This window comes from Prunus avium, chromosome 6 (genome assembly GCF_965620075.1).
Source record: "Prunus avium chromosome 6, drPruAviu1.hap1.1, whole genome shotgun sequence".
NCBI classification, from domain to species: Eukaryota; Viridiplantae; Streptophyta; class Magnoliopsida; order Rosales; family Rosaceae; genus Prunus; species Prunus avium.
Genome location: NC_142289.1, coordinates 12591821 through 12619042, shown reverse-complemented (window position 1 = coordinate 12619042; position 27222 = coordinate 12591821). Strand labels below are relative to the sequence as shown.

The following is a 27222-nucleotide window of genomic DNA, read 5'->3' as shown; positions in this document are numbered from 1 at the left end:
TTTCTGCGAAAACCGGCTCGTTTTGAGCAGATTCCGGCGAGATTCGTCGGTTCCAGGGGCTGTGCAGGCCGGGGAAGATAGAGGAGGCGGTGGGGCGTCGATCTGGTCCGGTCTCGTGGCCGGTGGTCTGGCGTGGCGGCGGCGGCGGTTCTGTGAAGGGGACGGTTGGAGTAAAATTCGAAGGGAGGGGGGAGCTAGGTCGCGGGGAGAGAGAGAGAGAGAGAGTTTTTCAATCTAAAACTGTATTAAAATAGAATACCAAACTAGCCCATAGCTTTTGAAACGCTTGGAAATCTAAAACAGAGATGGACCCAATACATAATCATTAGGTAATTCGAGTATCAATCATATATATGCATTTGCAACAAACTAGAAGGCTGAACGGAAATACTAAAATTTTATTCATAATCCAAGTCTGCTTGGAAACTGCAACAGAGTTGGGCTACAAACAACCAGAGAAACAACTGAAGTCCAAATAAAACATAAACATTATTACAGCACTTGAACATATATATATCAAAATTATTGACAAGGAACCATATTTGTTCCTCATTGTAGCAGTCATCCACCTTAATGGAGGGACTTAATCAATCTATCAAAATTATTGTACGATGATCCTCCAATATCAGTAGCTTCTACAGCTTTTTTCTTCCATTCTTTTGCCTTTTCCCTCATCTTCATCCCCTTTTCCCCTTCCAGCATTTCCTTAACAAGTGCTTCGATTTCGTCACGCTTCACATCGGGGCTCACCTCCATTCCAATCTCCCAGTCAGTGCATGCGTATCGACAATTCGTGTGTTGCTCAGAAAAGAAAGGCCAGCAAATTACTGGCACGCCTTCGGATACACTTTCAAGAGTAGAGTTCCAGCCAGTGTGTGTTAAAAAAGCCCCAACAGATGGATGAGCGAGCACTTGGTCCTGTAGACACCAGCTTGCTATATAACCCCTATCCTTAATCTCCTCAAAAAATTCATCGGGTAAAATAGCTGAGTCTCCCTCTACCACATCAGGCCTAACGATCCACAAAAATGGGTGCTTGCTATTTGCAAGCCCCCATGCGAATTCTTTCAGATGCTGATCTGTCATTGTAGTTATGCTCCCATAATTTACGTATACAACTGAACTAGGTTTCCTGTGATCAAGCCATTTAAAACATTCAGTGTCTTCTTTCCATAAGTTTGAGCTAAGAGACTCGACCAATTTGGTTTCAGTTTCAGGCAAATGCTTCTCAAGCAACTTAAGGGGGCCAATGGTGTAGATGTTAGGGAACATGGTCGATATTACCTCTAACACTTCATGTTCGAATTCATCATATGTGTTGAAGATGATTGCAGAAGACTTCAAACAGTTTCGTGTTTCAGATCCCATGAAATCGAACATTATGTCGTTGACATCTGTGACTCTGATGAAGCTGGGGATGTCCCTGAGCCGAGCATTTTTCATGCCTGGGACCCAATCAATTGGTGTATCCAGTGTACCATCATGCAGGAAAGTCTCATCTGAAATATGCATGGAAGGTAAACAATATGTATGATCATACTTTATGATCTCAAACATTACACGAAACTCATAGGCTCGAAGTGTTCAAAGTGTTCAGACGAAAAATATATATTCCAACTCAAAGTTGTTCAAGAACTGAGATTCCATACATACAAGTCAGCGAGAGTAAGCATTTACAATACATCCAAGTACAAAATGCAAATCCTCCACAATAATTGTAGTTTTGTCTGGTTTCTCTTGTTTATTATTCTTTATGCTCAGATTCTCTTTTGTGCATAGGTTACAACGATGATGTTTTAGTTGTTTGCTGATTTTTTATTATTTATTATTTTTCCTTTTTCTGTCTTGTTTGTCCCGTTTAAAAAAAATAATAAAGAAGAAGAGAGAAATGCACCCTGGTTGGTTTCTCTTGTTTATTATTATTATTGCCTTGTTTGACACGGGTGCAAGTGCCGTAATCACAACGTTAATCAGGTGATATTATAATAAGTGCATACCTATTAATTACTTTATAATCTAAACTATAAATTCGCACTCACCCATTTAATAACAAAATTTCTTATGATTGGGTTAACTTTTCTACATAATACGGTGTCATTTTTCAGTTAGGAGAACTGGACCTAACTTTTTCCGAACAAATTAATTATGTATTTTGCAATTGGTTAAGAATATTTACTATGCATTCTAGCTCCTATATTTGATTTCCCCTTCATCAATATCGCTTTGTATATAAAAAAAACAAAAATATGTATTTTTATATTAAACAAAGAAATTATGTCTATGTTATCATGCATACAAAATTAACAGTGAATGATTTTCAACATGCTTATGTATACCTTATATATGTTTTTCTTATAGAATTATTTTATATTGTAGAATATATATAATCTTGAAAGAAGTTAAAAGATTAGTCTTTTTTATAAAAAGAAAAGTCTAATGGAACTCATTCTTAGTTTAGTAGTATTTTTCTCCGTTTTGCTTGACACCTCCTCAAAATTAAAATCTAAAAAAAGATACGTGATCTAATGGAACTCTTTTCCATTTTTTCAAATATCTGAAAGGAACAGAAGGATACAAAAGAGTCAAAAGGATAGAAGGACAACACCAAAGCTCAACCAAGAAAAAGAACGTCAAAGCCAACAAAAAAAAGACAAAAAAAAGCAAGAGTTGAAAAATACGAGTCTATCATTTGGTCTACCTCAAGCCTCATAAAAAATTTATCACTCCAAGGATTATGTGCTTGGAATATTATCGTGGGATTGAATGATTCAACCTCAAGTCAAGTGTGTCTTGATAATTTATATACACCCACAAAAATGTTCATAAGCCTAAAATAAATATTCAACGGATTAAAGGTTAAGAATAAAAAAGGGTCCATAAGAATTTAAGGAAGTATACCTTTGAATGGAACAATGCCTCGCTTGACGAGCTCACTGTATTGCAAGTGACCCACGAAGCCACAAGCAGAGGCAGTCCAAAACTGGACCTCCGGAATGCCTAACTCCTGAGCAGCTTGCCTCCCAAATCCCGCAATACCATCTGCAACTATACAAGTAACTTGTGGCACTTGAGATGAGGAGTTGATCTTAGTGACCAGCTCTTTGAATGGACCTAGACAGGTTTTCCTGATTGAGTCGCATAAGGCTGGAATATCTTGGGTTGCATCCTTATCCGAAGGAGGCAGCCCGTCCGGTATGGTCTCGAACTGGAAGTCGGGCAAGCCCTTGACAGAGTCTGGGCCTCTGGACCGGATTAGGCGCCTGTGGTTGAACTCTGTGTTGACAAAGGTTATGTGGAAGCCCCTTGAGTGAAGAAGCTTGGCTAACTGCATCATGGGGGTAACATGGCCTTGAGCTGGGATAGGGACACAAACTGCATGTAGTTTTTCGGTTGCTTCTCGTACTGAACCCATCTCTCTTTACCAATATAAGCAAGACCTGTGTGGTGAAAGCCAACTTTGCTCTTGTGCCATTTATAGAAAATGCACCAAGCCTTGCCTCTTGGGCACTTGATACTGATATTGGAGTCACTTTTGTCAGAACAAAACAAACATTACATGGGCTGACCTGAGCGGGCTGGGTAGGAATATGTATGATTAGATATAGGTTATTTTTTTATGGAAAAAAATGAAGTAGGCGGTTGCCCCTGCCTACCAATGGACACCAGTGCGTGTAAATGAATGACCCCGGCAATATTAGAGGAGTAATTAATTTTACATCATTGTCGTTGAAGGGCACGTTTTCTTACTAAGAATATAAATACCGTAGCTACATAGAATACGGCCGTTCCTGCGATTTTCAAATTTGTTTACTAAAGAACAATATCATGCATTGACGAACACAACACAATGCTACCTGTTTTAGTCTTCGGTGCGCACTAAGAGGAACAAACACGTGGGAAAGAAAAAAGAACAAAATAACAATTGCATTGTTTATTTGTTGTGCTTGCAAACAAATCCGCAACAATCAGTACAGCAATAATAGATGGAAGTTGATTGGATTTTAATAATAACAGTCCCGTTCTCTTGGACCACAGGAGTCCAAGAGATTTGTGGTCACCCACCCTTAGATTTAATCCAAGGGTTGAGAAAAATTTACTTTAAAATATCTTTTTTCTTTTACCTTTTAAATTTAGTGAAAAAACTGAAGAAGAATAAGAAATTGACCTTGTTGAAGTGCGAGGGAATGAGTCGCTTTGGATTTTCGCTCGCTACGCCAGAGTCGGAGTTGTTGTGGTTGCAGCGATGGGAGGAAGCAGAACGTGGGGGCAGGCAGCGTGAGGAAGAAGAACAGATTTTGGGTTTTTAATTTTTAATTTTTTCCTTTTTTGTTAAGTGAAATTTAAAAGGTAAAAGAAAAAAGATATTTTAAAGTAAATTTTTCTCAGCCCTTGGATTAAATCTAAGAGTGGGTGACCACAAGTCTCTTGGACTCCTTTGGTCCAAGAGAACGGGATTGCAGCCTGTTTTCCATTGGTAGAGATATAAAAGTGACACATGCAAGAAAATTTCACATGAGTACAAGTATGATTAATTAGCTGATCGGGACCCTGGCTTTTGTGCAAGAGGGAAGAAAAATAGAAAGAAGATGAAAACATTGCTTCACCCAATGTTTTGAGTTAGTTCTTAACATTTCATAGTTTTTTTTCTTCCTTTTTGTGTTTTTATATATTTTTCCTTGGTTAGAATAAATGTGAGCTAAAGTGCATTATTGAATATAAAATATATTTTTGCTCATTTTCACAGGTCAACTTCTTGACCTTGGATCAGAATGTTCTGGTGCTCGGATGCGGTGAAGCTCTTCATGAAACTTGTTCCAATGGGTTTTGACTACAACATATCTGAAAGTTATCCCCATTGAAAAAGTATTACCTCCCCAACCGATCCAGCATTTATACTAACTCTGAAATTCTATTTTGGGTCACTTTTACTCCTCTTTTGGTATCATCTCCCCTTCTAATTGTTACCACACCTCTTGGTAACAATTAATTACGTTGTAGAGATTTGATTTCAGATTGGTAATAAATTAGAATCTCTCTCTATGTATTAAAACCAAAATGAAATTATGGAAGTGAAGAAAAGTGGAGCATATGCCAAAGACTTTGGGTAAAAGGTAAAGTATCCTATGGAGTAATGAGTAGAAAGAGAAAAAGAGAAGAAGGTAGCTAAGGGGCAGCAGCCAAGCAAGAAGAATCATTCTCTACACTTTGCAATTTCTGATTTTTAAAGAAGGAGGAGAGCAAGGAGCAAACAAAGAAAGGGAAGAATGACATGATAATTGGAGAGAACCTTGGGGAGCCTTGAGGCAAGAATCCAAGGGGTTGAAGATGCAATTCTCTTTCTCCTCATTATTTGTAGTTTCTTTCATTTTATTTATTTCTTATATTTTCTTAGTTTCAATGTTATTTCTTATTTTTCTAGGGCCTAGGTTGAAGCCCTAAACATTATTACAATTTTGTTTTGATATGCTTTGAGTTTATGAATTTCTAGATGTTGTTGATGAATTCCTTTTCACTAAATTAATCATATGTTATGTGCTTGCTTCCTTTGATTGATCACCTTAATTAGGTTATATGCATCTAACTAAAGTTGAGAAGTTGTGTAAGATACACAAGAATATAATTTCTAATTAGCAACAAATGATTGAATTCCTCTTCACTAAAATAATATATCCTTGATGTATGTTTTTCTTTGATTGGTCACCTTTGAAAGCGTGTTTCTTGAGATTGTTGGGATTATATGTACCTTCATGTTTTCCTAAGCAACTAATGGATGAAGTAAGAATAATCCATGTGAATTGGTTTCTTGAATGCTTAATGTAACCACCATGCTATTAGGGTTCTTATGATGTTCATATTCTCTTCAAACTTAATGGGTTTTTCATATGACTAAATCGAAGTACTAAGCACACCTAGATTGATTTTATGGGAAGCACGAGTATTGTAGCATTAAACACGCACCTTACTTATTTTAAAGAGAATCATGCGTCTTGAGCCACTAAACCCGATCTTATTGCGAACATCTTCATAAATGTGTATAGGGTTTATTTGCTTTGAGTGTTCAATAACATGAGTAATAAAAAAAAATTTATTTTTTTTAAAATTATAATTATCTCTCTCTTTTTTTTTTTTCAAAGTTTTATTTTAAAGTACTCGTTGGCACATCACAAACACGTGCCTTATAAGAGCAGTTGCCATCTCGCGTTTTGGGAAAGATAACATAAGCTTGATGAGCCCATGAACAAAACTGTGAGGGCCGAGGTCCAAAGAGGAAAATATCTTGCTAGTAGGAGTGGGCTGTGACAATTTGGTATCAGAGGTGGACCCCGACCATAAGTGTGCCAACAAGAACGCTAGGCCCCAAGGGGGATGGATTGTAAGACTTGTGAATCCCACATCGCTCAGGGAGGGAAAGGTGATGTGCCTTATAAGAGCAGTTGCCATCTTACCTAGTAAGACGCATTTTGGGAAAAATAACATAAGCTTGAGCCCATGAACAAAACCGTGAGGGCCCATGCCCAAAACAGACAATATGTTGTTAGTAGGAGTGGGATTTGACACACCTCTCTCTCTCTCTCTCTCTCTCTCTCTCTCACGTTCACAAGACACACAAACTAAAAACATTGAACCGAAACCAGTGGACTTGGTTTGGTTCATTTGTAATGGGTGTTTCCCTCCATAATCGAACTAATTATTGGCAGCAGTTTGGTTGGTAGTTGAGTGGTGGAAGTGAGCTAAACCAAGCTCTCTCAATGCCTAAGTTTAGTGGTTATTCTATTCTCAATAATGAAAGAGGTTAGAAGTTCGAATTCCTCTCCCCAATTAAAATTGTATTATAATCCATTTCTAATTGCTATTCTAGGCTAGGATCCCAAGTGACGATGTAGTCCATTGACCAATGTAGACTCAACCTAAAATTGAAAATTAGATTTTGCCCATCACCAAACTACGCTTCATTTGACTTAATGCCTATTAACACTAAGGATGGCAATTTTCTCCACGGGTAAGGGTCTTCACGGGGATTCAACCCTAATGGGTCGAGTATGAATGATAGAAAACGGGTATGGAGACGGGTACGGGGAATTTTTTGAGTATGGTGTTTGGGGAGGGATGGGGATGGTATTTTAATCCTCGACCCTAACGCTCCCCATAGTATATATAAATATGCTATTAAAGTGGCTATGCCGACTAAGTTTTATATTTCCTATTATTATATTATATATTTATAGAATTTATATGATTTTTAAGCCACACTACTTATATATTTAGTTAACTTCCGTCAATATGTAAACATTTTTATATTGTCTTGTACATATATAATATATATACTCATTATCTTGCCTTAGTCATAATTTTTTTCTTTTAACAAAGTAGTTTTATATTGGTTTTTTCTTTCATAATGGGGTGGGTCGGGGAACCCATTCCCCAACAAAGGTGGGGATGCGGAATCCCCGATATGAATATTGCGGGTATGAAGGTGGGGATGAGGGAAAAGTGCTTAACGGGAATGGGAATGACATACCCACTCTTGATTCGACCCATTGCCATCCCTAATTAGCACTTTGGAATTCGATTTTTCAGTGTTAAAAAAAAAATGGGGCTAACGATAAAAGACCTGTCACATTCCGAGATCGGCTCTGCTGTAGCACGATATTGTCCGCTTTGGACCCCCCTCTCTGCCCTCATGGTTTTGTTTCTGGGAACTCACGAGCAACTTCCCAGTGGGTCACCCATCCTGGGATTGCTCTAGCCCCAACTCGCTTAACTTCGGAATTCCCATGACTCCGAAGCCAGTGAGCTCTCAAAAGGCCTCATGCTAGATAGAGATGGACATATACATATAAGGCACATCACCCCGTCTCCGTTGGTCGATGTGGGATGTTACAATCCACCCCCCTTAGGGGCCCGACGTCCTCGTCGGCATACTTGCACCACATGACAGAGTGGTTCTAATACCAAATTGTCACATTCCAGGATCGGCTCCGCCGTAGCACGATATTGTCCGCTTTGGGGCCCCCTCTCTGCCATCACGGTTTTATTTCTGGGAACTCACGAGTAATTTACCAGTGGATCACCCATCCTGGGATTGCTCTAGCCCGAACTCGCTTAACTTTGGAGTTCCCAGGACTTCGAAGCCAGTGAGCTCCCAAAAGGCCTCTTGCTAGATGGAGGTGGACATGTACATATAAGGCACCTCAATCCCAGTAAAATCAAACTGGAGTAAAAGACCACACCCGAGGGGTGTTGGCCAAAGGCCCTTCGATACCTATGTTAGTTCAATTGAATCTACGAAAAACAATAGCTAAAAAAGGATAAGGAGTTTTCTCTATGGGAAGAACTGTGTGGCCAGAACCGTGTATGAAAATATAGAGAGACCAGAGAGATGTGGCTGGCGGCAGTGATAGTGCCGTCAGCTTGGAGAGAGAGAGAGAATGTGTGTGGAGTTTCTCATGTATTTTCGCTAGGTTTAGGATTGAGTTTCTAATTACCTTATGTGTTGAACGTAGCCATGTATTTATAGCGCTCTAAGCATCTAGGGTTTTTCAAAGAATATCTTCCAAATAAGAAGATATTCTTTCCCCAAATCGTAGAGATTGAATTTATTAGGGATTTGATTGGGGTCAAATCTCCTAATTGATGATGATATCTCCAAATTAGGATAATATCTTGACTAGTGATATTATCTTTGAAAATAAAGATAATATCCCAAATTTAAGATAATATCCATATTTATAGTATCAATTAATTTGCCAAATAAATGGGCTCAATTAATTGACCTATGAGATATTCTTCTTGTACATGTGGTGCTTTGTGATTGGAAGCCGAAATATTTGTTCCCACAAATGCGCCCATAGCTTCTGCTGGCGTATGTGAGGCATGTAGGAGATGAAAAATATTCTCTAGGCTTTCCAACTGTGTATGTGCTTTCTTCGGTGAGTTGGACTCCTTTTGCAAATTGGGAACTCAATCGGAGTAGGCTTATGACTTTTCTTGGAGTTGGGCTCCCAATGGAAATAGGCTTTTGATTCCTCCTTGACCTAGTATGCCCAACCTTTATAAATACAAGGCTTTTCTTCACTCTTATTCAAATTGCAAACTTGTCTTCTCTACTTTCTAGCTTGAGAGAGATGTTGGAGAATTTGTATTGCTTGTCGAAGAGAGGAGTTGCCGTGCATCCCAAGACTCCCTTCTGTTGAGAAGACTCAAGTAGGAACTGCTATCTCATCATCTACTAGGGTTAAGCATCTCGTCGACGTGGATAACAAGAAGGTTGGTGGTATGCGAAACGTTCGGGATGTTCCACTCAAGTCTGCTACTGACAAGCTCAGAAACTGTGATCTGTCCCGTAAAGAGGTATGTTCCTGAACCAGTTCACCTACCGAGAGGCAAAGAGATGCTGATACTCTTCTCCAAAGTTTGAGTCATCTGCCTAACCAACACGATCCAACTGTTGAGTCATAAACAGTCAAGCATGGAGTTGATTCGGCGTCATTGACTACCTTGGAGGTGAGGATAACGGCGACTAAGAAGGTCAGAGAGTCCTCTGCTCGGGTGAAGGGTTCTTCAGTAATACGAGTGACTGATCCCAAGGTTGATAAAGTCCAACCCTGCAGGGGATGCAGGTATGTCTGATCAGCTTAAGATGAACTTCCTGTCAAGCTCGTCTGCTTGTGTCAAGCTGGTTGATCATATCCATAAGGCTGGCGATCTTGATACTTTCTCAAATCTTTCCTTGGAAAAACAAAAGGAAGTGATTGTTCATCTTCTTAAAAACGAAGTAGTTTTTACTGTTGAGGCCATTCAGAACTCGTCTGTTGTTGCCCCCTCTTTTGCTCAGCTTAGTGAGTTGGAGAAGAAGAATGTTGATCTAACTGACAAGCTCTTGGCCGAGCAGATCCGTTATGAGAAGAAGATGTCTGAACTGATGGAGAATATATATGAGTTGAAGAGTTCCCTTGCTAAGAAGGATAGTGAACTCAACTTTTCTGCTGCCACCTTGCAAAGTCAAAAAGAGGCCTACTTTCGTCTTGAGCGCAAGAATGCTGACATCTTCCATAGTTATGACAATCTTCTAGCCAAGTTTGACGCCTTCCACAGGAATACTGAACAATCCAAGTATCAGGCTGTCATTGATGCGTACAAGTTGGGGTACTTGGACTGTACAAGTGGGACTGCTCCTTGCTATGTCATTGGAGATGAAGACATCGAGACGCTTTGCCCTGACTTACTCCCTGTTCAAAGTGAGTAGATCAATATTGTAGATATGGAGGGAGCTGAAGAGCAGGCAACCGACAAGGCTGTAGTTGAGTAGGATGAAGCCGAGGGGGGCGTGGCTGATGAAATGGTGGCAGATGTCGTGGAGTAGACAACTGAAACTGCTAAAGGCATGGTTGATTAGGTGGACGCTGAAGAGGCTATAGACTCCCTAATCTTTTCCAGTTTTTTGTAATCTACTTACTTGTTTGTAATAATTGGTCTTGTTTGACCATCTTTTTTTGTTTGAACTTGGCCCGTTGGTCACTTTGCTATGAAAACTCCAGTTATTTATTTAACTTCAATTTGCCTTGTGTCTTGTGAACTGCTTAAGTAACCGACTAGTGTCTTGGTTGTGTATCTTCCTTAAGATGTTTGAATGTTTACCCACCGTTTGCTTGAAGGGTGCTTTTCTGCTCCTTCTTTAGGATACTTGGACTGTTATGCCTCTTTTAGGAAACTGATAAGAACCTGGGTCTCCCTTGCAAAACTCCCGGCGCGTCTTGTGTCTCCCGAAAGATGCTTCTTGTGGACTGCTTTTCCCGAAGGACGCTTATACATGACCATCATGCCTTTCTTATGAAATTGATAGGAACCTAGGTCTCCCTTGAGAAACTCCCAACGCGTCCTGCTTCTCCCAAATGATGCTTCTTGTGGATTGCGTCTCCCGAAAGACGCTTATAGGCAACAATCTTTTTTTTTTTTTTTTTGCCATGTACTTGCATGAAGCTTGATTTTTGATCAGCTAGGAGTCTAAGTAGATGGCCAATCTCTTGATCAACAGTTCTTTTCCTAAGTGCAATCCGACGAGCAATGCCTCGTATTCTGCTTCGTTGTTTGAAGTTGGAAAGCCCAGTGTGATGGCTTATTCCAACAGAGTTCTGTCTGGAGTGATTATGACGACGCTTGCTCCGGCTCATTATGATTCGACGCTATGATATTGTAACAATATGTAACAATATATATCGATCACCTTAATCAATCAGATAGAACCGAAAAATGGAAAATAGGAAATAAACATGTAGCCAATCACCAATGGACACGTAGGGCTCCTGCTTGGATTGGTTCTCTTCTCCTTGATGATATTCTCGATGTAGCGAAAGCTAGATTAGTTTGTTCTGATTTTTTTTTAGTTTTTGTTGTGTTCGAGGTTTATCCCCTCCAGTTTACCCCCACCCCCCCCCCCCCCCCCCCAAAAAAAGAAGGATAAAGTCGCTTTGGTCAAGCCCATAAACTAATCTCACAATTTCACCAAGTCACAGTCTCAGTTCATATTTGACAACATGGCGCAGGCAGTGATTTCAGTACTCAGCTGGAGGAAAGAATCGGTATTCATCGAAGTCATGTTTACATAGATCGGAGGTGAGGGCTTTGAAATGATTATAAGAAGCAATGCAGATGGAGTACATGTTATGTTATATTTGGGCTCACCCGCTACCTTTTTGGTCATTGTGTTTTTCATGAAAATCCAATTTGGTCACTGAGAATTTTTTTTAGCCAAATTAGTCCTCATGTTTCCCAAAATTTTCAATTTATAGACATTTTGTTATCTTCTTCCCATGATTTCTCCCAATTTGTTAAACCCTAATAGCACAATATACCCTAACTTATTGAGTTAGAGGAAGAAGACTGAAAGTGCTTCCTAAAAAAATAAAAATAAAAACTGCATTGAATTGAAGATAACAAAATGTTTATAAATTGTAAACTTTGAAAAACGCGGTGACCAATTTGACTAAACATTTTACTCAATGACAAAATTAAATTTTTATGGAAAATCAAGTGACCAAAAAAATATTTCTTTATTTCAAGATCCAATAATTAAGAAATGTGTTCCGCCGTCACATTTTAGTTGAAGTGTGTCCTAGTCATTTATGTAATATTATGCAGTTGAGCGCTTTCAAAACATAAATTTATCTCATTTTCATTCATTTTTTGTTTCATTTGAAGAGTTCAACCAAATGAATACCCCAAATCCTATTCCACTACGTTAACCTTTTTCAATTCAATTTAATTAAGAGAAGGCCAGGTTTTGTAATCCAATTATCAAATTGCTTTTTCAGAGCATCTTCAAGGGAGATGTCAAATACCAAACATCAAATTTAAATTTGATGGCTGATGTGGCAATTTGACATCTTACACAGCTTTACACTCCACCCGATATGTCAAATTAAATTATTATTTTATTACATTTTAGTGTTGATTTATTTTTAATTAAAAGGAAAAAATAATAAAATATTCATTTGACATCTTGCTTTTGGGATGTCAAAAATAACATCTCAACCTCCAGCCTTCATTCCACATCAGCTTTGACACATCGGTTGGAGTGATGTGAGATGTTATTTCTAGCCGTTAAATGTCTATGTGGCACTTTTGACACATCGGTTGGAGATGCTCTCAGATCAAAAGTTTTGGTACTGTTAAAAGTGTATAATCCTCAAAGGCAACGATCGAGAACAATAAAAAGGCAGCGTTTCGGAACGAAGGCGTACATTTTGGCTTAAAACCAACGGCTTCTTCTTCCTATGGTGAACTGGACTGGAAGCTTCTATTGCCTGAGCCTGAGGCTTGCCAGTTGACATAGGCTTAACATCCTCATTTGGTAACATGAGGGTACTCAAGTCCTTGGACCTATCACAGAACAAGCTGAGTGGGCAAATTCCTGTTGTGCGCAGCGGAAGCGGATTGCACTGGATGGTGGATATGAAACCATTGAAACAACAAGAGCAAAATATGAAATACATAAATCTAAATGACACCAAGGATTCATAGTGGTTCAGCCCATGTGTAGCCTAGATTTAGTTCAAAGATAGCGAAAAATTCCACTAGTATCCCAAAAAAGATTACAACTAAATGAAATTAACCATCTCACCTATCCTAGGAATTAGGAGTCTAACTCTCACAACCCAAATCCCAAATACACCCAAGTCACTCACACACAGATACCAAAAGAGAGAACAAATAGTACCATACCCAAAGACCAACAGAGAAAATGATTTTTCTCTCACTGATCAGACAAGGAAATTGTCTCAATTGTGCAGCTACTACAAAGAGGAGCAGCAGCTCCATCTCCCTCTCTCCTTGTCTCCCAACCAAATAACAAAGCCATCACATGCATTTGACAAAGATGGCAAGATATCGTTACCCATGTGAACAACTCCTCCAAAGTCAACAATGGCTGCTCATAACAAAACACATCACATGCCATCAAATTTGAGCCAATTTCAACAATTCCACCACAGTTGGCAAAGCTGACTTTCCTTTCATTCTTGAACCTCTCAAACTATTAACTAGGGCTGCACACGGGTCGGGTTGGGTCGGTTATGGGCCCAAACCGCACACCGAACCGGGCCTTGTCGGCAGGCCCAATTGCTAAACCGTGGACCTCTTTTGTAAGCCCATTTCGAGTTAAGTCGAAAACCGAATTGGGCGGGTCGGGTTGGGTCGGTTCGGGTATTTACCGAGGCCCAACAGAAGCCACATTTGAAGGTTTTTAAAAAAATAAGTTTTCCAGGCCCAATCTGTTTTTTTGGTCAGATTTCAACAATTCAAGTTTTGATAGTTCCTGTACAGTTTTTCCAGATTCTCCAACTATGCAAATCTAAAGTTTTCATCACTCAAATACTTAAAAAAACCTTAAAACCATAGCAAATCATCATCCACCACACATCTCCAAATACAGAAATTATTATTACAGTCCATAGCAAATTGTGAGAGTAATCTCAATCACAATTTGCATATTTGCAAAGTTCAAAAGAAAATCCAAATAAAAACAAATAAATTTCCATTACATATACACATACAATTCCATGAGTTGTTTCATATTCAAATCAGATTTGCACCTCTGCACAAAGAAAGGAAAAAGAGTTAGTAAACATATGAATTAATAACACAAATAAACTACAAATTATGATTAATGTAAAAAAGAAAGAAAACCTTTTTCCACTTTTTCCAAAGCTTGGTAGAAATCTAACTCCTCCAATGCGGGTTCTTTGTAGTAGCTAAACTCATCCGCCCTTAACCAATCACTACAACAAATCAATGCCTCCACGATTTTTGGAGTTAATGAACTCCTAAAGGGATCTACAACTCTCTTTCCCGTGCTAAAAGAACATTCCGAAGCCACAGTTGATGCTTGGACAGCAAATACATCTTTTGCAACATTCGAAAGTATTGGAAATTTTGTAGCATTCTCCTTCCACCAATCAAGCAATTTGAACTCATCATTGGTAAGATTCACGGGAGGTTCCAATAGGTATTTATCAATCTCATTTCTTATCTCAACAACATCCTTATCTCTCCTTGACTTCAAGAACTTTTGTAACCTTGATGATTTAGTAACATCATTGTTTACATGCAATGATCCTTCACTCTCATTAGCATGAAATACTTGGGCAGCAGCTGGATTTTTCCCTCTATAGTAATCATACAAATTGTGTAAAAGTGTCTAGATCTCCAATGACATGTCATTAACCCCATTTTCATCGGACACCAAGTCACCCAAGCAAAATTCCACATATTCCATCTTGTATCGAGGAAAGAATAACTTGTTGATGTTATTCACATTTCCCCAATATTTATCAAACTTTCTCTTCATCATTGTTGCTATTTTGCACATAACAACATCATCAACATTCATCATTGTGTCTATCTCCTCCAAAAAAGAACATATCTCATGGAGTGGGGCATTAGAAGACACGGCTTTTGATGCACTAAACCTCAAAGTAGCATCATAAAACTTCTTCAAAAATTTGACAAATACCTTTGTATTATCCCAATCCAAAGAAGTTGGAGGCCCAACTCTTTTCTTCTTTTCCTTACCATGAGCTTCACACTCCTCAAAGTACCCCAAAAAGTTTGGATCATCCTCCTCCATCCTCTCAAAACCTTTTTGGAGCTTCAAAGCACTCTCCAACATCATGTAAGTTGAATTCCATCTTGTGCACACATCTAAAGGAACCATGGTTCTAGTATCAACCTTCTCCATCTCCAAACAAGCCCTAAACTTCTCTAACCGTTGGGATGACCCCCTAATGTACTTAGCACAATTGCGAATACTCTCAATAGATTGATGAATTTCTTTCATTCCATCGGTTACAATCAAGTTTGTAATATGTGCACAACACCTCACATGCAACAAACTACCATCACCTATGAGTGAATTCCACTTTTCTAACCTCTTCTTCATGTAGCTAATACATCCATCATTGGAGGAAGCATTATCAACCGATATGGTGAAAACTTTGTCTATCCCCCATCCATTCAAACATGCCTCCACAAGCCTACCAATTGTATCCCCCTTATGATTAGGAATGACACAAAAATTAAGGATTCTTTTATGCAAGACCCAATCATCATCAATGAAGTGGGCCGTGAGAACCATGTAATTGATATTTTGTATGGACGTCCAAGTGTCGGTGGTAAGAGAGACTCTTTGTGCATTATGTGTTAAGACACTCTTGATTTTAGCTTTCTCCTCTTGATAGAGATCCCACACATCTCTAGCAATTGTTGTACGAGATGGCAAATCAAATCTATGTTGTGCCTCCTTCAAAAATTCACGAAACCCAATACCCTCCACATGACTAAACGGAAGCTCATCCCAAATAATCATCTTGACACATGCAATTCTACATCTCTCTTTACTAAATGCATGTGCTACTAGGTTACCTGTTGCGTAGATACAGCTGCACCAAAGTGGATTCAGTTGCATCCTCAACTTGTGATACTCGCAAGTGCACGAGCCGTTGGTAGTTTAGCATATGTAAGTGCGAGGTCGATTCCACAGGGATTGGTGATTGAATGATCCAACTCAGTTTTCCTACAAAACATAAATGAAAACAAAAGAAACAAAACAAGAAGAAAGAATGTACATTAAGAAAAATAAATTACAACTTGGAGAACATTAAAGAGAGCATTTGAGGAAGAAAGGAGAAGTGTTTGGGAAAAGTGGTTAAGGACATGGAGGCTTTTTGGAGAAGAAAGTAGAAGTAGAGAATTGTTTGAGAAAGTGTTTGGAGAATTTGATGAAGAAAGTGTTTGGAAACTTGGAGGATTTTGGAAGAGAAGGTTTGAGAACATTGGGAATTTGGAAGAGAAAGTGTTTGGGACATGTTTGAGAGCATGGAGAACTTTGAAGGAGAATAGAGAAGTGTTTGGAGAATTTAGAAGAAGAGAAGGGAGAAGAAAGTGTTTGAGAGCTTTGAGGATTAGAAGAAGAGAAGAGAGATGTGTTTGAGAAATTTGGAGAATTTGATGAAGGAATGTGGAGAAGTGTTTGAAGAACATGGAGACTTGAAGAAGAGAATATTGGAAGAGTAAGGAAAGTGGTGTTTGGGAACTTTGTGGATTTTGGAAGAGAAAGTGTTTGGAAAATTGGAGAATGTTTGAGAACTTTGGAACGGAAAGAAAGGTGTTTGTGAAGTGTTTGAGACATGGAGATGTTTGGAAGAGAAGGGAAATGTGTTTGGGAAATTTGGAGAAGGGAGGAGAAAGTGTTTGAGTAGTTTAGAGAATTTGATGAAGGATGGGAGAAGTGTTTGAGAATTTAGAAGAAAGAAAATTTAGTAGAATGATCTCATTACAACAATTGAGAACTACAAAGGGAAACTAAGAGAATTTGAGGGAGAAAAGGGAAGGGAGCTCTAGAGAAGTGCTTGAGAGCTCCCCCCCTTGGGGTGTTCTTACAAGCTTAGAGAACTTCCCTATTTATAGGCCTAGGGGAAGTGAAAATCAGAATTCAATAAGACTAATGCATACAACACTTGAATTATAAAATCTGAAATGGTTGATGCACTTGTATTAGAAAATCTGAAATGGGTGATGCACTTGTATTAGAAAATCTTGAATTGGTTGATGCACTTCACCACTAAATCCCACCAGCAGCCCTAGCTCATCTTCATGTCACCATGACCAAGCTTCCAACCAGAAATGATAGCTCATACCTAGCTCACCATGACCAAGCATCCAACCAGCACATGCTGAGGTCAGCATGACCAGCAACTTCAAGGGCTTACAACTTGGGCTTCTCTTAATCAAATTAGGACTTTAAGCACTCTAAATTGAAGTTCAGAATGTCTTCTTTCCAGCCATATGTTATTTGGGCCAATCCAAGGTCGGAGGAAGAAGTTAAGGCCGAAACAAATTGCTAACTCATTTTCCGCGCTGATAAGATCCATCCTGAGCATGGTTCTGTGTTTGCTAGGTAACGGACTCCAGATTTATCCAATGGGGCTGAATTTTGGATATGTTATAGTACACACCAATTGGAGCAACTTTCATGAAGAATGTGGCCTCATCCGAGCTATGTAGGTTGCTGAAACAAAGCTTGCAATATGACCTACGGAACTGGACTGGCAGGGGGCTGTAGCCATAATGAATTTGTCTTTAAGCTCTTCATCAATTCATCCAAATTAGGCCTTAACATGCTTGAATTGCATGAATTATGTTCTCCAAAGCCATCATTGTTACCTAAAGCTCAATTAACTGAAAGATAAACACAAAAAGGATTAAAAGCACAAGTTTAACTCAAAAACATAACCAAATCATAAGCTAGAAGGGTAAGAAATAATATACAATTATGAACCGATCATTACCCCCTTTCGCTTGGCCCTCAAATGAAAGGACTTTTTGTCTTTTCTCATGTCTCAATGGAGAATTCTTACATTGACTTCTCAAATGGTGCCACAAAGTGGATGTACCATTCCTTTTACCATCACATGCATAGTCCTTTTTACAGTACTTGCATATGCATCTAGACTCACTAGTTTCATCCTCACACTTTATCTTTGTGAAATGATCCCAAACCCCCGAAGCATTCTTACAAGGCTTTCTTTTTCCTAAAGTGCTGGGGGCTGATTTTGGAGGGGCTGATGGTGAAGGGGCTAATGGTGGAAGGGCTATTGGTAGTGGTGGGTTAGTTGAAACAGGGGTTTCAGATTCTGCTTCCATTAAATTAATAATACCCTACAAAAATACAAATATTTGGTGCTTTGATCGGTTCATAATTGTATATCATTTTGTACCCTTCTAGCTTATGATTTGGTTATGTTTTTGAGTTAAACTTGTGCTTTTAATCCTTTTTGTGTTTATCTTTCAGTTCATTGAGCTTTAGGTAATAATGATGGCTTTGGATAGTAAATGATGCAATCCATGCATGTTAGGGCCTAATTTGGATGAATGGATGAAGAGCTTAAAGACAAACTCAATTTTGGCTACAGTCCCCTGCCAGCCCAGTTTCGTAGGTCATATTGCAAGCTTTGTTTCAGCAACCTACATAGCTCGGATGAGGCCACATTCTTCATGAAAGTTGTTCCAATGGGTGTATACTATAACATATCCGAAATTCAGCCCCATTGGATAATTTTGGAGTCTGTTACCTAGCAAACACAGAGCCATGCTCAGGATGGATTTTATCAGCGCGCAAAATGAGTTAGCAATTTGTTTTGGCCTTAACTTCCTCCTCCGACCTTGGATTGGCCCAAATGATATATGGCTGGAAAGAAGACATTCTGAACTTCAAGTTTGAGTGCTTAAAGTCTTAATTTGCTTAAGGGAAGCCCAATTCGTAAGCCCTTGAAGTTGCTGGTCATGCTGACCTCAGGATGAGCTATTATTTCTGGTTGGAAGCTTGGTCATGGTGACATGAAGATGAGCTAGGGCTGCTGGTGGGATTTATTAGTGAAGTGCATCAACCATTTTAGATTTTATAATGGAAGTGTTGTATGCATTAGTGAAGTGCATCAACCATTTCAGATTTTATAAAACAAGTGTTGTATGCATTAGCCATACTTAATTCAGATTTTCAGCTTCCTTAGGCCTATATATAGTGAGGTTTCCCAAGCTTGTAAACACACCCCAAGGGGGGGAGCTCTCAAACACTTCTCTAGAGCTCCCTTCCCTTCTCTCCCTCAAATTCTCTTAGTTTCTCTTTCTAGTTTTCAATTGTTATAATGAGATCTTTGCGCTGAAATTCTCCTTAAGTTTTTCCAAGTTCTACTTAATTTTCATTGTTATGTAAATTCTTTTCTTTAGTTTCAAGTTTGATTCGTTTCCAAGTTTCAATTATGATTTTTGTTCTTATTCATTATGCTTATAAGTTAATATGCTAGTTTGAATGATTGATCACCATTTAGGCTTGCATGTTAGCTATCTTGGTTTGAATTAAGAGTAGACACCATGCTTTAATTCGAATTGAACTATGAATAGGAAGAGTATGTATGGACATTCGACAACAGGGATTAGATACATGCTTGGTTGTTTAAATTGTTCTTCTATGCTTAATGGGTTCCTAATGCTTAATTTTAGGTTAGACAACAAATGATCAAATTAGGGAATTAGGAACACAAGGTTATGACCACACACCATGGCTTAATCATACTTTAGCTAGAATCAATCCATTAATCTAAATTGAACTTGGGAACTTATCTGCTTGAGTTAGTTATTTTCTTTCTTTCTTGTTGTATTTATTTCCTTTTGTTTTCATTTATGTTTTGTGTAGGGAAATGAATTGGATCATTCAATCACCAATCCTCGTGGGATCGACCTCGCACTTACATATGCTAAACTACCAACGGCTCGTGCACTTGCGAGTATCACAAGTTGAGGATGCAACTGAATCCATTTTGGTGCAGCTGTATCTACACAACAAGTTTTTGGCGCCGTTGCCGGGGATCGGTAACATTGTTTGATTCTATTTGGCTTTCCTACTTTATTTTTTTTTTTTAACTAGACAATTTCAAGTTTTAAAGTTAATGACGTTAATGGACAAGTTGTGTTTGTAGTCCAACAGAAAAGGACAATTGCCCAACAAGCAAGAGAACTGGGTTTAAGTCCCAGCTTACACAACCCATTGGTGCTTGTTGTTTTGAAGCATGGAATTGGATGTGTGTTGATTTTCCTTTTCATTTTAGTTTTTATTTCCTAATCCTTTTAATTCCATTTCAAGTTTGTGTGTTTGTTTTAGCAATTTATGATAGCTTAATAAAAATGGAGAGAGATGGCAACCTCAATCATAAGAATGGGAAGTGTGGAGCAATGGGAGAAGTCGCGACCTCCAAGTGCATCACGCTCGACCTAATCGCTTCAAGGGGGAGCATTTCAATCCTTTCTCTTCTTTGAATTCTGTTTATTTTCGTAGTTGTTTTTGCCTTTTGGTCCGTGCTGAGTTCTTTGTTTTTCTATGCTGAATCCAACCATATAAAGAACGTAAAATTTGGACTTACGGTTGGAAAGTTATAGCCTAAAAACTGAACATAGGTCGACGCTGAAAAACATAGAAACGAATCTGTCCAAATGGTGATAAACGGGTGATAGAAAGTGCTGTTTGTTTTTTTTTTTTTCTTTGGTTTCTTGGTTTGTTTCTTTTAGTACAACAATTTATGTTGTTTGTTTGAATTTGTTTACAGTACTTAGTTCATTTTTGTTTATGGTTTGTTGTTTCATTTTATCTTAATTTGTATTTTTTCTATCTTAAAAATTTTTTAAAAAAACATTTTTCATATGAGCTGACTTATGGTAACCCCAGTGAGCACTTCCGTTAATACAGTGTCTAGGAGTTCTTTAGGCGACACCTTCGGTGTCTAAGAAGTTTGGGTTTTAAGCGGGACCATTGTGACCCCTCCAACCTTCCCGGATCCCCTGGCTGTGTTTTCTGAGGCCCTTAACTGGTCATCCATGAGTTGCTTGTATATTCGTGTGTTTTTAAATTAAGTTTTTTTTATTTTTATTTTTATTTTCTTTGTTTTCTTTTCTGTTAAGTCTTTGTTTTTGTTTTGTTTTTGTTTTTGTTTTGTTAAGTTAGTTTATGTATTTATTTACGTGGTATGGTTAGTTAGTTTTTTTTTCTCTGAGTGTTAAAAACAAACTTTATTTCAATTCAAACATTGCATAAAAAAAAAAATAATAAAAACAAAACAAAAAATAAAAATAAAAAAACAATAAAAATAAAAAAACAACATCATCATCATCTTCTTCATCATCTTCTTCATCTTCTTCATCTCCATCATCATCATGGCTTGCCTCTATTTTCTCGCACTTGTAGAATCTGCAGCAGCTCCACATGGTCCTCATTTTTTCTCTGCAGTGCTTCCACGTGCTGATTGGCACAGTAGAGCCGCTTCTGCAAGTCCGCCACCATAGCCTTCAAGGAAGCTATTTCCTCGCTCATCGCGGCACACTCCCTTGTCCTCGCCAGTAATCGCATGCCCAAATTGGTAGCGGAGACCGCGTGGAGCACAGTCAAACTGTGGGACTCCTCTACCGCTGCCTTATCAGACCTCTGTGCCACATGCAGATGATCTGTCGGAGTGAGCTTGCTGCTAATCATGCCTCCTAGCCGCACTGCTCTGTTCGACAGTGCCTCAGAAAAGTTCGGTATTGCCTCAGCAAAGTTTGAGGCCGTGCCGTGATGATATGTGGAGTTTGGGAAGATAGGAGTTGGAGGAGCCCTTGTCTGGGCATTCGGTGGTGCAAGTGAGAGTTCAAGGTTGAGATCATCAAGGTGAGTGCATGAGGATGCCATTTTTTTTGTTTCTGGATTTTTTGATGTTTTTCCTTGAGTTTGCAGGAATAAATGCTGGGTATCATCCGCTTGCAGAGGTGTGGTTTAAATAGACATATGCTGATGAGAGAGAGCCAACACCATTTCGGATTTCCCGGGCATGCTCGACCTAATCGCTTCAAGGGGGAGCACCTTTACTTTTACTTTACTTTTCTTTTTTCCGTGTTTTCTGGTGTTTAATGTTTTTGCCCGTTACTTTCATTTTCTAGAGCTTTGTGTTTTTGCTTTTCCCTTTCGGCTATCATCTTTATCTTATTTTAGTTAGGGAAATATGTTTTCTTTTCCGTTTGTCGTCTTTGTTTTCTTTTTCTTTTTCTTTTTCTTTCTGCAACCTTACTCTTTTATTTCCGAAACAAAATAACGAAAATACAAAAACAACAAAATAAAATAAAAACAACAATAATGCAGTAGGAAATCATTTCTTCTCGGTGCTTGGTGTCTCGACCATTGGAGCTTTGAGTTTGGCCCTCTGGCTGTCCTCTTCCGGGGCTTCACGCACAGCTTCTTGGGGCTCATCACTTGGGCTCCCAAAGATCGCAATCTTAGCTTGAGCGTAACTACTCTCGCGATCTGCTTGTTTGCGTTTACCCGGTCGGTCTAGGTCTTCCAGCTGTTTTCGCATGTCGCGAGAGTACAACTCTACCATCTTTGATAGGTTTCTATTCTCGTCCCGCAATACTTCTAGCTGGTGTCGATTCACCTCCACTATCCTTGACCTCTCCCTTTTCAAGCTTTTTATAGCAGTCTGACACTCCTCAACCATACTTCGCTCCGCCGCCAACTGACCTTTCAGCACCTCTACCTCATGGGACTTCGCAAGTAGGCGATGACCCAAACTTGCGACTGTTGCTGTACTCTGCACGCTCAGTGCCAGGGCATCGCTCACGACCCGGTTGTCATCCCTTGTCCCCAGAACACGTATATCTTTAGGAGTCACTAAATTTCTAGCCACTCCAATGGCAACATCGTTGTCCAGGAGTATTGAGTCAGTTACTGTCACAGGCCCCCGTGCGGAAGCAAAGTAGGGCATCCATACTGGTGCCGCTGCTTGGCCTCGTGTCTGAGTCGGTGGAGCTAGGTTGAGATCCAACGAAAATGGGTAGTTAGAGGCCATTTGATTTCTCACTCTCTTTTCTTCTTTCTTTCTTTTCTCTTTTGTGTGTTTCTGAGTTTGTGTTTTTTTTACCCTTTCTTTTTACCTTTTATAGACTTAGTCTGCTAAACCCTAGCCGTTGCGGTTCTGAGTTCTGTGCGGCCCTTACGGCTTATCTCTATATGTCGCCGCACCCGTTTCCCAACCCCCCTTAATTGCATTTTCACCTTTCACCACCTTCTAGTGAAAAAGTCGTCCCGCTTCACCCAAGAAGCCAATAATTCTGGCTTGGGGGATGTGACAGCTGCTTCTGCGCGGCGACACGTCCCTCACCCCTTTCACCCGTGACTTCCCAGGAACCAAGGCATCAGGGACCACACACTTTCTTTTCAGAAATCCCGCCTTTGCGCTCCCAATTCAAGTTTCATTTTATTTTTAAAAAAAATAATAATAATAATAACAAACGTGTGGGCTTCAGATTTCATTGTGGGTTAGGTTTTCACCGTTGTTAGGTTTCAAGGTGGGTTAACTTTCTTTTGGGTTGGGCTTTCAATTGTTTGGGTTTTGGTTTGCGTAAGACTGTCTGTTTAGGGCTTACTGTTTTGTCTGTTTAGGGCTTTCTGTTTCGAGTGTTTTACTGTTTCATTTTATTTTTTTTTTGGTTATTTGTTTGTTTGTTTTGTAATTTTTATTTTTGTAATTATTTTATTTTATTTTTTTATTTTTTTTATTTTTTTTTTGTGGTTTATATTTACTTTAGTACCTTTCATTTCTTGTTATGACATTGCTTGTTCCTAATTTTTAAACATTGAGGACAATGTTCATTTCTAGGTTTGGGGGTATTGGAGTTTAGCATGTAAAATTGGTTTTTCCTTAATTTAATTTAAATTTTTTTTTATTTGCTTGTTTTTATTTTTTTTATTTTGTTAAGTCTTGCTTTTATTTTGATTTTGATTTTGATTTTGATTTTGATTTTGAGTCACTTTCCGAACACATTTGATGAGATTGTGATAAATGTTGCATGACTTAAATAAAAAATTGAATTTTATTTATTATTTATTTTTTTCCTTGTAAATTTTTATTGTAAAAAATAATAATTAATTAATTAATTAATTTGGCATCGTTCTAGCATGACATGTTCGAAACCTTCTTTGCACTTGCCATTTGTTTCATAATTTTCCAATTGAAGGATTTGCATGATCTAAAGAATTGTATGAATCATAAATTAGACTTATTTAACCAACTATATAAAGTGAGCTTTTGAGCCTTGTGCTTCATTTCATGAGTGTTATACACATACTCTTATTTTCTTGTCATCAAAGTTGTTGTTTGATCTCATTATTCATTGATTTGGTTGAACACTTAAAAGTCATTCATTCTTATGCAATTTGATTTTATGACATTTAAAGAAATGATATTAAGGCCTTCTTTGGATCGTTTGTGCCTTTCAAGCTAACCTTATGCATGCTTAAGCATGATTTTCCATTGTTAACCATTTTGAGCCTACATGTAAACCTTTTCTTTCATTTTACCAATTATATTTCCTCGCCTTAGCCCGAAAAACAAATATTTACCTTTCTAAGGAACTCATGAGCTCTAATTCGGATGTGTTTTTCATGCTAAGTTTGGGAAGGGATATTACATAGAAGAAAAAAAGAAAAAAAAAAGAAAATCACACAATTGGTGAAAGAAAAGAAAAGAAAAAAGTTATGATTAAATGGTGGTTGAATGAAATTTCATTTTTGGGTTTCATTTTTGAGCCTTCTAAATAAATTGGTGTTTGTTCAATTCAAGGAAAGGAGTATGAATAATTGTAAATGAAGGTATAAGGAGTTTTGATCGTGTAAAAGAAAAAATCTAATCGTGATGATTCGAAGTCTTGTAAACAATTGTTTTATGCTCTTATATTTTGAGTTTCTTGGACTTTGTTTTATCCATACCCTTCATTTCTTACTCACCTTACACCCTTGGCCCCATTACAACCTATGCTAAAGACCTAAATTGATCTTAAATGTCATGTGGTTGAATTGCATGCATTTTATTACTTTTAAGTGTTTGGCATCCTTCTTGAGATCATATTAATGCAAGTTCTTCATCTTCCTATTTTGAGTTAACTCCTTTATGGTTTAACTCTAATCCCATGTCTATAACTGAGTGTTGCATTGTAGCCCTCTTCTGAGTGATTCATTTGTGAGAGGACAACTTTGGTGAGATTTGAAGTTGCATTTGTGCTTGGTATGATTTTTGAAATTGTGTGGAAACTAAGATTGGGGAATTTGTTGCATTTGGCTATCACACTACTACACTTTGAGCATATTATGTTTTGAACTTTGCCGCTTTGTGAATAATGTCTAAAATTGAGCTTTTATTGTCAAAACGTTTAAGTCATGTGCATGAGTCATTTCTCTTCACAAAATGTTCGGAAAGATTGTTTTGAGTTTTTATTTTGATTTTGATTTTTTTTGTTTTTTGTGTTTTGTGTTTTGTTTTTATTTTTATGTTTGTTTTTGGTTTTGGTTTTGCTTAAGAACTAACAAATCTAATAAGTTTTCTAACCATTTTGTTTTGTAGAGTTAGAAAAACGTTTGTGGGTATCGTAACTGTTAAACCCTCAGGAGACACAACTCCTCCTACTAGGGATGCCTAGAGGTTTAAAGGCTTGTTGCATTCGCTCAATGCAATCGAGTTACCTACGAAAGTGGTCTAGTTAACTTCTTGTTTTGTTTTTAACTTTGTTTTGTGTTGTTTTGCTCGAGGACTAGCAAAATCTAGGTTTGGGGGTATTTGATCGGTTCATAATTGTATATCATTTTGTACCCTTCTAGCTTATGATTTGGTTATGTTTTTGAGTTAAACTTGTGCTTTTAATCCTTTTTGTGTTTATCTTTCAGTTCATTGAGCTTTAGGTAATAATGATGGCTTTGGATAGTAAATGATGCAATCCATGCATGTTAGGGCCTAATTTGGATGAATGGATGAAGAGCTTAAAGACAAACTCAATTTTGGCTACAGTCCCCTGCCAGCCCAGTTTCGTAGGTCATATTGCAAGCTTTGTTTCAGCAACCTACATAGCTCGGATGAGGCCACATTCTTCATGAAAGTTGTTCCAATGGGTGTATACTATAACATATCCGAAATTCAGCCCCATTGGATAATTTTGGAGTCTGTTACCTAGCAAACACAGAGCCATGCTCAGGATGGATTTTATCAGCGCGCAAAATGAGTTAGCAATTTGTTTTGGCCTTAACTTCCTCCTCCGACCTTGGATTGGCCCAAATGATATATGGCTGGAAAGAAGACATTCTGAACTTCAAGTTTGAGTGCTTAAAGTCTTAATTTGCTTAAGGGAAGCCCAATTCGTAAGCCCTTGAAGTTGCTGGTCATGCTGACCTCAGGATGAGCTATTATTTCTGGTTGGAAGCTTGGTCATGGTGACATGAAGATGAGCTAGGGCTGCTGGTGGGATTTATTAGTGAAGTGCATCAACCATTTTAGATTTTATAATGGAAGTGTTGTATGCATTAGTGAAGTGCATCAACCATTTCAGATTTTATAAAACAAGTGTTGTATGCATTAGCCATACTTAATTCAGATTTTCAGCTTCCTTAGGCCTATATATAGTGAGGTTTCCCAAGCTTGTAAACACACCCCAAGGGGGGGAGCTCTCAAACACTTCTCTAGAGCTCCCTTCCCTTCTCTCCCTCAAATTCTCTTAGTTTCTCTTTCTAGTTTTCAATTGTTATAATGAGATCTTTGCGCTGAAATTCTCCTTAAGTTTTTCCAAGTTCTACTTAATTTTCATTGTTATGTAAATTCTTTTCTTTAGTTTCAAGTTTGATTCGTTTCCAAGTTTCAATTATGATTTTTGTTCTTATTCATTATGCTTATAAGTTAATATGCTAGTTTGAATGATTGATCACCATTTAGGCTTGCATGTTAGCTATCTTGGTTTGAATTAAGAGTAGACACCATGCTTTAATTCGAATTGAACTATGAATAGGAAGAGTATGTATGGACATTCGACAACAGGGATTAGATACATGCTTGGTTGTTTAAATTGTTCTTCTATGCTTAATGGGTTCCTAATGCTTAATTTTAGGTTAGACAACAAATGATCAAATTAGGGAATTAGGAACACAAGGTTATGACCACACACCATGGCTTAATCATACTTTAGCTAGAATCAATCCATTAATCTAAATTGAACTTGGGAACTTATCTGCTTGAGTTAGTTATTTTCTTTCTTTCTTGTTGTATTTATTTCCTTTTGTTTTCATTTATGTTTTGTGTAGGGAAATGAATTGGATCATTCAATCACCAA

At 38.2% G+C, this 27222-nt stretch overlaps 1 protein-coding gene across 1 annotated transcript; it reads right to left on the bottom strand.

The window, feature by feature from the left end:
• Positions 1–357: 357 nt before the first annotated feature.
• LOC110745661 (linamarin synthase 2-like) lies at positions 358–3581 on the bottom strand. Its single transcript, XM_021945783.2, has 2 exons — positions 2899–3581; positions 358–1499 (listed from the first exon to the last, which is right to left on the bottom strand). The coding sequence occupies exons 1-2, from the start codon at positions 3410–3412 to the stop codon at positions 571–573; spliced, it is 1443 nt and encodes a 480-aa protein (XP_021801475.2). The 5' UTR covers positions 3413–3581; the 3' UTR covers positions 358–570.
• Between the last annotated feature and the right edge of the window lie 23641 nt (positions 3582–27222).